The sequence below is a fragment of the Lampris incognitus genome, chromosome 1 (assembly GCF_029633865.1).
Source record: "Lampris incognitus isolate fLamInc1 chromosome 1, fLamInc1.hap2, whole genome shotgun sequence".
Classification (NCBI taxonomy): Eukaryota; Metazoa; Chordata; class Actinopteri; order Lampriformes; family Lampridae; genus Lampris; species Lampris incognitus.
In genome coordinates this window covers 66267899-66280860 of record NC_079211.1, presented here as the reverse complement: position 1 = coordinate 66280860, position 12962 = coordinate 66267899, and the positions used below count along the sequence as shown (strand labels likewise).

Sequence of the window (12962 nt, the reverse complement as noted above, 5' to 3'; positions counted from 1 at the left end):
TGCTCATGTTTCACAAAGTAGAGATCTTCACATTAAAGATGTCCTGGCTCATCCTCTTGGTCCACTACCTTGGGTACTTTCAAATCCTGATGGCTCTCTGCGGAAAACTAACAAGGCTGCTCTTGCAAGAGAGTTGGAGAAATCAGGATCAGCAGTAGAGGAAATTGGAGAACATTCTGCATGCATCATTGATGGAATGAGCCTTATTCAGAAAATGAAAGGTGATGGTAAAACCTTTGGAGAGATTGCTGGATCTGTGCTGAACCTAGTGCTGCATGAAGGAGGACACAGTAAGCAGATAGATGTGGTGTTTGATGTATACAGGAAAACATCGATCAAGAATGCTGAGAGATGCAATCGTTGTTCAGCAAGTAGCACTCAATGGAAAAACATTGCCCCGGGACACAAGGTTGTGCAGTGGAGAAAACTCTTAAGTAATCCAGACAGCAAAACAGCACTGATAACGTTCATCGTGGACCAGTGGAAGCAACCAGAGAACCTTCAAAGGCTTAAGGAGGACAAGGAGCTATTTGCAACCTGTGGAGAGACATGCTATTGTCTCAGCAAAACAGACTGGAATGTTGTTGAAGACCTGAAATCTTAACCATGAGGAGGCGGATACCCGCATGCTCTTACATGCAAATCATGCCAGTAAGAATGGCTATCAAACCACAGTTATTGTGAGCAAGGATACAGATGTCATGATCCTTTGTCTTGGATACTGTAAGAAGATAAACTGCCCCCCGTATCTGAAGTGTGGCACTCAGAATCGGACAAGGTACATCAACATCAGCAACCTTGCTCAACTCCTTGGGGATGACCTATGTGATGCTCTTGTAGGTGTACATGCCTTCACAGGTTGTAATAGTGTAAGTGCATTTGCAGGACGTGGTAAACGTTGTGCTTTCAAACTGATCAAAGGAAACAGGACATTGCAAGAGTCCTTCAAAACCCTGGGAACATCCTGGGATGTATCAGACGAATTGTACAGCAATATGGAATCATTTGTCTGCAGGTTGTATGCACCATCATCTAGCATATGTGATGTCAATGATCTGCGTTACTTGCTGTTCTGCAGCAAAAGGGGTGAAGCGGAGTCCAGTGTACTTCCTCCTTGCAACGACTGTTTACAGATGCATATCCAGCGTGCCAATTACCAGGCAGCAGTGTGGAGGCGCTGCCTGGAAGGACAACCAGACATACCAGAACCAAAAGGACATGGATGGACAACTGATGACCAAGGTATACTTATAATAATTCACTACATACATGTTCATCCTGCTATAATGCTAAAATAATATGTATAGGTAATTTCTCAACATTCAACTTCCTCGCTGAAATTGATTAGAAATATGTTCCACTTATTGTTACAGGTATGCTGATGTTAGAATGGATGCGAGGACTCCCACCACCACTGGCTGTCCTGGAACTTACGGCCTGCAAGTGTGTACGGACCTGCAAGCTTCCTGACTGCTCCTGCCTTGCCCACAGATGGAAGTGCGCTGAAATGTGCAGGCTACACACCTGCACCAATCAGAGAGAGGAGGAGGAGGACGTACAGGTTGATGTGAAACTGGTCGACTATGATGATGATGATGATGATGAAGAAGAAGATGAGGTGTATTAAATGTATAGTTCTTATTTTTCTTCTTATTTCCTTCTTTGAATCACGAATGGTGTCATTGAAAGGTGATAGCTATGACTAAGTTACTCCTTGTGAAGAATTATCCTATTGAAATATGTTGGTCCAAATAATGGAGGTGAATGGGTCTGAGCTGGTGACTTCTAATTTAAGGCTCAAAATCACCTCTCACAAAGAAAAAGTATGAGTATATTATACATTTTATGAATCCTTGGAATCTCTTCTGTTTTGCAGTTGTTGAGTTTTGTGCCCCTGAGGTCTCTTGATGCCACAGGGCTAAAATAAATTATATAGTTTAGGCGAAGATTGTGGGAAAATGTGTGTCATTTATGGTTTAAAGAGGTCACATGACCTCTCTGTTTCTCATACAAATACAACACTGGGCTTAAATAAAAGCCTAAAAGGTCCCCTTTAAAATGATATCAAACACTGTATTATTAAACATTGGCAAATGTCCTTACATGAGCTTTAACCAGATATACAATAGTGTCGAAAAACTGAATTTATGATTAGGGGTTATTAACTTCATGAGCTGATAACTGTGACTCAGCTACCACTTAGGAAGGGCTATCATACCAAAATATCATCTACAGACATGTATGTCTTCAAAAATCACAATAAAGTTTTGCCATCCTGAGATGGACGAAATAGTGAAATTTTGGCTTCTGTCCCATGGACTATAAGAGGTCGGACCCTTTAGTCGAGCGGTTAGCGATGTCTCCCGCGGTGCGATAAGCATGGTTTCGCGTCCCGGCTGTGGCAGTTCCTGTGGGTCCCCCCGAGTTCTCTACACACAGGTTCAGTCTGGGCTGAGGTGGTCTCATATTCCTTTCCATCAAGAGAATTTTATATGTACATTTGTCAAAGGAAGAAGATGGGTCCCTCATTGGAGAAGCTGTTGATGAGGGTTATAGTTTTTTGTCTGAGAAATAAAGGAAAAATTGTGCTGCCAAAATGTGTCTTCAACCTCATTTTCTTAAAAATCCGGAAGAAAATCGTATCATGAACCCAGTATGGTGAATGGTAGCGAACCATGAGTGTATGATTACGTCCCTACCCAACACTGCTTGTACATAGGAGGTAACATTACATATTATACACACGAGATGGCATTACATCTTGTAAATACGAGGTAACATTACATATTATACACACGAGATAGCATTACATCTTGTAAATACGAGATAACATTACAACTTCTACGTATGAGATAACATTACATCTTGTACATACGAGATAACATTACATATTGTACCTCCGAGATAACGTTACATATTATACATATGAGATAACATTACATCTTGTATATACGAGATAACGTTACATATTATACATATGAGATAACATTACATCCTCTACATACGAGATAACATTACATCCTCTACATATGAGATAACATTACATCTTGGGCATATGAGATGACATTATATCTCGGACATACGAGCTAACATCACATCTTGTACATACGAGGTAACATTACATATTATACACACGATATAACATTACATCTTGTATATATGAGATAACATTACATCTTCTACATATGAGATAACATTACATTTTGTATATATGAGATAACATTACATTTTCTACATATGAGATAACATTACATCTTGTACATTTGTACATACTTGATAACATCACATCTTATACATATGACATAACTTTACATCTTGTACATACAAGATTACATTACATCATGTCCATACGAGATGACATTACATCTTGCACAAAGAGATAACATCACATCTTGCACAAACGAGATGACATCACATATCGTACATACAAGATAACAATACATCATGTGCATACGAGATGACGTTACATTTCGCACAAACGAGATAACATCACATCTTGTACATACAAGGTAACATTACATCTTTACATACGAGATACCAGTACTTCTTGTACATACGATATAACATTACATCCACCTTAATGTTACATGCCCTTGGTTATAAATGGTCTAAACTGTATCACATAATATCACGTGCTCTTGGTTATAAATGGTCCAACCTTCATAAAATAATATCACGTGCTCTCGGTTATAAATGGTGTACATAACATAATACCACGTGCACTTGGTTATAAATGGGCTAAACGTTATCACATAATAACACGTGCTCTTGGTTATAAATCGTCTACATAACATAATACCGCGTGCTCTTGTTATAAATGGGCTAAACTTTATCACATAATAACACGTGCTCTTGGTTATAAATTGTCTATATAACATAATACCGCGTGCTCTTGGTTATAAATGGTCTAAACTTTATCACATAATATCAAGTGATCTTGGTTATAAATGGGCTAAATTTATCACATAATATCACGTGCTCTTGGTTATAAATGGTCTAAACTTTATCACATAATATCACGTGCTTTGGTTATAAATTGTCTAATAACATAATACCACGTGCACTTGGTTATAAATAGTCTAAACTTTATCATATCACGTGCTCTCGGTTATAAATGGTCTAAACATTATCACATAATACCACCTGCTCTCGGTTATAAATGGTCTACATAACATAATATCACGTGCTCTTGGTTATAAATGGTCTAATCTTTATCACATAATAACACGTGCTCTCGGTTATAAATAGTCTACATAACATAATACCTCGTGCTCTTGGATATAAATGGTCTAAATTGTATCACATAATAACACGTGCTCTTGATTATAAATGGTTTAAACTTAATAACAGAATGACACATATGCCAGTAAGTCTGTGTGCTATTAGAATAAAACATGGACCAATCAATGACTATGTTCATCTGTGTGACAGTAAAACTTGCATAACAATAATATGCAGCTCTATAATAATAAGCCATTGTGAAAAGTTGACACCTGACAATATAATTGTGATCATAGCAATACTATCTGGTAGATAATTATGATCATAGCAATACTATGTGGTATATAGTAATTATGATGATGACAACAGTATGTGGTATATAATTGTGATAATAACAATACTATATGGTGTATAATTATGATCATAGCAATACTGTTTGGTGCTGGGAAACAGCAGACTGGGACTTCTTGGACCAGAAGCAACAAAGACAGTCTAGTTCATGAATATTAGGTTGGAAGGCACTAGATTTTAGACTTTCTGCTGTACTTATGGTACTTTTGTGTACTGTTATATTGTATTTACTGTAGCCTTTGTGTATTGTCTATGTCACAGACATATATGTGTGGTGCACGTTCTTAGCCACCTCCAGCTCAGTGTGTTCATGCAAGAAGACCTGATCAGCTCTGATATGCATGGCGTCAGTGGAAAGGCGATAATTGACCTTCTGGTCAAGGGTTACTGGGGTAAGGAGGGCAGTGGTAGTGGTCTTATACATCTCTTGCTCCTCATGTGTGATGCTGACTGTAGGGAGCAGGGTTATTGGGGTGAGGAGGGCAGTGGTAGTGGTCTTATACATCTCTTGCTCCTCGTGTGTGATGTAGAACTGTAGGGAGCAGGGATACTGGGGTGAGGAGGGCAGTAGTAGTGATCATACATCTCTTGCTCCTCGTGTGTGATGAAGAACTGTAGGAAGCAGGGTTACTGGGGCGAGGAGGGCAGTGGTAGTGGTCATCCTGTACTGTCCCATTGACACTTGGAGTATACCAGACACGATCGTAATGAAGATAGCAGGGTAACAGTCATGCTACAGAGAATAACGCCCTCGTATGGTATCCCGAGGCTGACACTGATGGTTTAGAAAGCAGGACAAAGTTTAGCTAGCTCCCACCCTAACCCACTCCCAGCGCTCAACAGTGTCATCTTCTGCTTGCAGGGCTAACGTTAGGACAACTTTAGGAAGAGCCAGGCCAGGCAGTCCCACCAGTCTTCACCTTCAACATCACATTCCAAATCCTCCTGACCAGCACCACTTCACCTTTGACTCTTGACCTCTCACTTGAAGCAACTTGGGGAAACATTGGGGCACGGAGTGAAAAGCCCTCCTTTATCACAGCATCACACAACCCACATGGCTCCACTTCTTCTGCTTTACACGCCACAACTGGGCAACTTTCAGATGTGTGTGTGTGTGTGTGTGTGTGTGTGTGTGTGTGTGTGTGTGTGTGTGTGTGTGTGTGTCCCTTCCCATGGTTGTTAACAAGAGTGTGTTCTTAAATAATTCCAAGTAAATAACCTTGGTTAATTAAGACCATATTAGTTAACTAGCTTGGTTAATTAAGACCATATTAGTTAACTAGCTTGGATAATTAAGGCCATATTAGTTAACTAGCATGGTTAATTAAGACCATATAAGTAAAGCAAACAACCTTGGTTAATAAGACCATATTAGTTAAATAGCTTGTTTAATTGAGGCCATATTAGTTAACTAGCATGGTTACTTAAGACCATATTAGTAAAGTAAACAACGTTGGTTAATAACACCATATTAGTTAACTAGCTTGGTTAATTAAGACCATATTAGTTATCTAGCTTGGTTAATAAGACCATATTATTTAATTAGCTTGGTTAATTAAGGCCATAATAGTTAACTAGCTTGATTAGTTAGAAATACGTTTTAGTCAACTTGTCTGTTTCAGAATCAGAATCAGAATACTGTATTCCTAATCAGCATCATTAAACAAGAATATGTTTTAGTTGATCAACTAGCGTGTATATGAAAAGATGTGTCGGTATCAAAGCAGGTGTGTTTGTTGGTCAGTCACAGCGTGGTTCCTCTCAGTCACAGCGTGGTTCCTCTCAGTTCCAGCATGGTTCCTCTCAGTCACAGCATGGTTCCTCTCAGTTCCAGCATGGTTCCTCTCAGTCACAGCATGGTTCCTCTCAGTTCCAGCATGGTTCCTCTCAGTCACAGCGTGGTTCCTCTCAGATCCAGCATGGTTCCTCTCAGTTCCAGCATGGTTCCTCTCAGTCACAGCGTGGTTGAATCAGACTGTCACGTGGCAGATGGAATGGTGAATCTATATCCATCCTCCAGTTGTTTCACATCGGCAGGTATGCAGTGCTCTGAACAAGCAAGAGGTGGGATCAGCTGGGTAGGCTGTGGCAGGGTCACCCATTCTTCTGGCATGTCCAGATGTCCTCTAGCTCTGTGCATGTCCTGCCGGAGTCATGGCGCTCTTCTGCTCTCCTCCTCCATGCCTTCACGCTATACAAGTATCCATGTCTGTTTTATAAATAAAGCATGGCCCTGTGACATGTTGCATTTTGACAATGCAGATAGACAAGTAAATAAATAAATAAATAAAGTCCTTTAAAATAGTTGCTGGTGTTTACCTTTTTTTGTGGGGCTGCTGACACAGCTCATTGTGGAAAGTGCTCATACACTAGAAACTGGTAATGCGGACTGGGTGTTTTAGATGAACAAGCAGAGTTCCGCAAGTGTTGCTGCTAGTCCTCCGTGGCCTCATGCTGATGCACGTGTGTTCACACTGTTGTCATCGCAGCCTGAGAACGAGTAAGCGTGTCATTGTATTAAAACTATTAGCAGATAAAGTTGATGGGAGAAAATCACTTACACTACTCAACAGTGTTCAGATGACTCATCAGTGATCTTTGACATGTAGTGAAGCAACATTCGTCAGTTATTCCAGATGTGGTTGTGATGCTAAACATAATGAGAAACTCAGAAACTCAGACGGCTGCTGAGTCATTGCAGGCAGAAGTCACTCACACGACTCAACAGTGTTCAGATGACTCATCAGTGAACTTTGATCTGCAGTGAAGTACCATCCGTCAGAGTCTGTGAATGTTCTCATTCATCCAGGTCATGGTTATCCAAAGAAGTTGAATTAAGTGCAACTGGACTTGATTCAACTTCTTTGGATAACATTCGTCAGTTATTCCAGGTGTGGTTGTGATGCTAAACATAATGAGAAACTCAGAAACTCAGACGGCTGCTGAGTCCTTGCAGGCAGAAGTCACTCACACGACTCAACAGTGTTCAGATGACTCATTAGTGAACTTTGACCTGTAGTGCAGTAATCAGTTATTCCAGATGGGGTTGTGATGCTAACACTACTCAGAAACTCAGACAGCTGCTGAGTTCTTGCACACAGAAGTCAAGTCACTTCTGGCCTTTTGTACACTCGTGATAGTCCTCAACATGTTTAAGCTTGTATTTATTGTCATGAGTATAGATTTAGTGATTGTCATTTTGTTACAGATTAACAGGACATTTTAATGTATGTTAAAGTTGTGAATGGTTACATTTGTATTGTTAATTTATTGAGTTGAAAAGTTCAAACATATAAACTTTTAGAAGAAGCATGGATGAAATGGCTATCTCGCATGTGTGCTTTACGACTGTAAAATAAAATGAGATTATACAGTTATAGACTGTCCATAATAGATGTCTCATCGGGGCTCCATGTGGACTCCAGCCCCTCTGGGACTCATGTTACTTTCACATTCACGTCTGAATCAATATCAATTCAGCCTACTAACCGCAGACCTTACCTACACTTCGACCCTTATTCTAGCCCAACAGTTAATCATTTTCATTTCTGACTGTTAAACTGCCACAGTTGGGACAGTTCCATCCTCTCACCTCATTGTGGGGAAGATGTATAATCCATTAATCCAAAACCATACAAACACATCAACGTGGGAGACATTTTTAATTCTTCAACCTTAACTATAAACCCCTATCTGGATGTGGGAATGTTTTGTAAGCTCTTAACTCAAACAATAAACTCTTACCTTAGCGTAGGAGAGCCATAAAAAACATAACTCCAACCATAAAGCCATGTTTTATTTATTTTGGGAGAGTTTTCCATGCCTTTTTATTTCCCTTAACTTTAACCCAGCTGCTCAGAGCAGACTGCTGAACCTATCATCTGTTTTCCAGGCTATCAAAGCAAAGATGGAGGAGCTTCGCCCCCTCATCCCTGTGTTAGAAGCCTACAAGGCTGATGCTCGGCTGGTTGGTCAGTTTAAGGAGGAGGCGGCTAACGTGACAGCGCTCCTAAGCTCCCTGCAGGAGCAGCTGGGGGGCTTTGACTACCAGGAACTCCAAAACCGAGTGTCCACCTTGGAGGAGAGACTGAAGGCCTGTATGCAGAAACTAGGTAAGCTCTCAACAGATGGTCAGGCACATACACACACACACACACACATACACACACACACACACACACACACACACACACACACACACACACACACACACACACACACACACACACAAACACACACACGCACAAAGTCAACTCAAGTCAGTTTTATTTGTATAGCCCAGTATCACAAATTACACATGTGCCTCAGGGGACTTTACAGCAACACAACATCCTGTCCTTAGACCCGCAAATCGGATAAGGAACAACTCCCTAAAACCCTTTAACAGGGGGCAAAACTAGAAAGAAACCTCAGGGAGAGCAACAGAGGAAGAGCTCTCTCCCAAGACGGACAACGTGCAATGATGTTGTGTTTACACAATTTACACAATACAACATTGAAAGAAGATAACACAATAATAATGGAATTATAAAATATATGAAGATTATGACGAGGAGGTTGTCAAACAGTGTCCAGACACCACCGTGGAACAGCCCAGGACCCGAGCTACCCTGAAAGCTGATTGAAAAGGTTCATATAGATGGTTTTCTTTTATATGGGTCGAACGTTGTTGATACACAACTCTCTCTAGTACTTAAGAAAAAATTGACGATTAAAGACTGGTCGATAGTTGTTAATAGACCGTGGATCGAGGTGCGGTTTTTTTTTAACGAGAGGTTTAAAGCCAGCTGTCTCAAAACTGCTGGAAACAATGCCAGTAGTAAGCATTAAACACGATGTGCAGGCACATGTTAAAAATGAAATGAGGGCTGTGGCTTCACCAAACAGTGCAAGACAGACACAGACAAACACAGCAAACACAGTATACACACATGAAGACCACTGACAGTATAAGATATACACACATGAAGACCAAAAGCTAAAAATAAGTTAAAAGAGAGCTGGAGTACAAAATATTTAAAAATATCTACAGACATTCAGTGGGTAGCCAGGTTCAGGTGGGCAACAGCTTGTGGAAAGAAGCTGTTTTTGAGCCTGGTAGTGTGGGCTCTGTGGCTCCTGTAGCGCCTCCCAGAGTGCAGGGGGGAGAACAGTCCATGGTTGGGGTGGGTGGGATCTCTGCTGATGCTCAGACCCCTTCGAAGGCAGCGTTTGTGATAAATGTCTTGTATGGCTGGGAGCTGGGTACCGGTGATATGCTGGGCCGCCTTGACGACCCGCTGCAGAGCTTTCTGGTCTACTAAGGTGCAGTTGCCGTACCACACTGAGATGCAGATGGTCAGGATGCTCTCTATGGTGCAGTGGTAGAAGTTGGTGAGAATTTTGGGGGTAGACGGGCGCTCCTCAGCCTCCTCAGGTGATGCAGGTCTTGTTGGGCCTTTTTCACAAGGGCCTGGGTGTTTAATGTCCAGGAAAGTTACTCGCTGATGTGGACTCCAAGGAATTTAAAGCTGGAAACACGCTCCACTTCCAACCCATTGATGTGTATGGGGGAGTGGCTGCAGCTTCTAGACCTCCTGAAGTCCACAATCAGCTCCTTTGTCTTCTCCACATTGAGGACAAGATTGTTGGTAGTACACCATGATGTGAGGCGCTGAATCTCGTTCCTGTAGGCCATCTCGTCATTGTTGGTGATACAGCCAATGACTGGGGTGTCATCTACAAACGTAACTATAACATTTGAAGGGTGAGTAGGCAGGCAGTCATGGGTAAAGAGGGAGAAAAGGAGGGGGCTCAGAACACAGCCTTGAGGGGCACCTGTGCTGAGGGTCAGGGTGGAGGAGGTGTGGGCACCTAACCTAACAGACTGAGGTCTGTTGGTCAGGAAGTCCAGGGTCCAGTTACAGAGGGAGGGGCTGAGGCCAAGGGAGAAGAGTTTGGTGGTTAGTTTGGCAGGGATGATAGTGTTGAAGGCAGAGCTATAATCTATAAACAGCATCCGGATGTATGTGTTGTTAAGTTCAAGGTGGGTCAGAGCAAAGTGCAGGGCAGTGGCAATGGCATCCTCAGTAGACCTTTTGGGACGGTAGGAGAACTGATGTGGGTCGAATGTGGGGAGGGGGGTGAGATAATGTTTTTGATGTGAGCCAGAACCAGTCTCTCAAAGCACTTCATGGCAATGGGGGTGAGTGCTATGGGTCGGTAGTCATTCAGAAACGTGGATGTTGGTTTCTTGGGGACAGGAATGATAGAGGTGGTCTTAAAGCATGTCGGGACTATGTATTGGGACAATGAGAGGTTAAATATAGTTGTAAAGACCTCAACCAGCTGGTCGGCACATTCCCGGTAGACCCGACCCGGTATGCCGTCTGGTCAAGCAGCCTTCCATGTGTTCACTCTGCGCAGTGATTCTCTGACCTCTGCGATCAATAGAGTGAGCACCTGGTTTTCTGGGTGGCTGGGGATTTTTGTGGCTGGGTCAGTATTGTCCTTGTCGAAGCGGCCATAGAAATGATTTAGCTTGTCTGGCAGGGAGGCATCATGGACAGCGGGACCGCGATTAGAGCTTTTGTAGTCTGTGATAGACTGAATGTCTTGCCACATTCGCCGGGGATCAGAGTTATTGTGAAAGTGGTCCTCTATTCGTAGGGAATATTTATGTTTGGCTGTTCTGATGCCCTTTTTGAGGTTGGATCTGGCTGCGCTGTAGGCCTCACAGTTACCTGACTTGAACGCTGCATCCCGGACTTTCAGCAGCTGCCGGTGTAGGAATTATATTCCCTTCTCGAACAGCAAAGACCACAAAAACCGGATTATAAAACGAAGCTTCTTTATATGAAAATGGTTGCAGACATACATTCGACAAAGCTAATGGTAACGTTTTTCTTGCTAAATCTGAGCGCACTGCTCTCGCACGAGTCTCGACTGTCAACCGAATCAACTTCCTGTTTCCTTGTCGCTAAGCCTGCTGGGAGTTTGAGTTTTACATTACGAAATACAGTAGGCTTTTCTAATATGAACTGTGCGATCTGAACATTCGATCTATTCTTTTTAACATCACAAATAATATTTCTGTAATCATGTATCACATATAGTAATCAATCATATCTCTAATCATGTATTCAATAGAATAATCAATCAATCAAATAAACAATATAATTCACTTGTTTTCATGAACTAATTATTGAACTACTATTCAACTCAATCATGTGACCAGATAAGTCACAACATTCATCTAAATCTCCAGACTATACAGTAACTGGATAGGTCTCCTCAACAAAGTCCCTGAAGTAGTGCGCACCATGCACAACCTGACCAGACCATCACGGCCTGGAAACAGTTCCTCGATTCTCCCCAGTTTCCAGGTTTGTCTGGGGGTGTTGTCTTCTCCAATCAGCACGTCACCCACTGTCAGAGGGGTGGGCGGCGGTGTGTCACAGCGGTGTGCGGACTTCAGATCTAGTAGGTAGTCCCTTCGCCAGCTGTTCCAGAAGCTGGTAGTGAGTCTTTGTCGGTACTTCCATCTTCAAGTGATCTCCTCCCTCTTCGCATTAGGATGCTGTGTGTCGGCGGTGAATGGTTTGGGGGGTAGAGATGTCAGTCGTTTACCCACCAGGAAGTGGGCGGGGGTCAGCGGTTGTGGTTTATCCACTTCGTTGTGCACAAAGGTCAAAGGTCGAGAGTTCAGGATAGCCTCAACCTCTGTCAGGGCGGTGCACATTTCCTCGTAGTTGAGTGAAGCTCTCCCGAGAACTTTCTTTAGGCATGTTTTTACTGATCTGACGAGCCTCTCCCAGAATCCACCCCACCAAGCTGCTCCTTGAAAGATGCACTTGACTCTGACTGTAAAGGGAGTCAGGAACCCTAGCGGGTCATAGATGCGAGCAGACGACTGCAGAACACTCCTCTTCGTATTCTCTTTTCGTTTCAGAATGTCCACCAGAGGCTGTGGGTCGAACGTGAAGTCATCAGTCTCTGGTCTCCATACCAAGCCCAACACCTTCAGCACGGCTGCGTGCTCCTCTTGCGCCATCGTGTGGCCAGTTTCGTTCTCCTCCCATTTCCTTTTCAGCTCAGGAGAATTGGTCATCCACTTGCAGAGTTCCATGCCTGCTGTGGACAGCATTTGCTTGGCGGTTGTTGTCACAGAGTAGGCCTCACCAACATTGTGTGAACTTGCAATACAATCGTCTACATAAAGTGACTCACTCAATGTCTCTGCAACTTGGGGATGTTCCGTTTCATATTGTTTCAGGTGCTTCCTGATTGTGGCGGCGAGTAAGAATGGGCTCGGGGAAGCTCCGAACACCACTCGGGTCATCCTCCGCACTCGCGGCTCCGCATCCTCTTCTCCTTTTGGTGGCCCGTTGAGCCACAGGAATCTCACA

General features: G+C 42.7%; 1 protein-coding gene across 1 annotated transcript in view; it reads left to right on the top strand.

Annotated features, from left to right (window-relative positions):
* The window catches only part of LOC130115692 (noelin-like), a 60738-nt gene that overhangs the window by 34864 nt on the left and 12912 nt on the right, over positions 1–12962 (top strand). The window contains exon 4 of the mRNA XM_056283475.1: positions 8468–8687. Within this exon, the coding sequence (XP_056139450.1) occupies positions 8468–8687 (220 nt within the window). The remainder of the gene's footprint in view (positions 1–8467; positions 8688–12962) is intronic.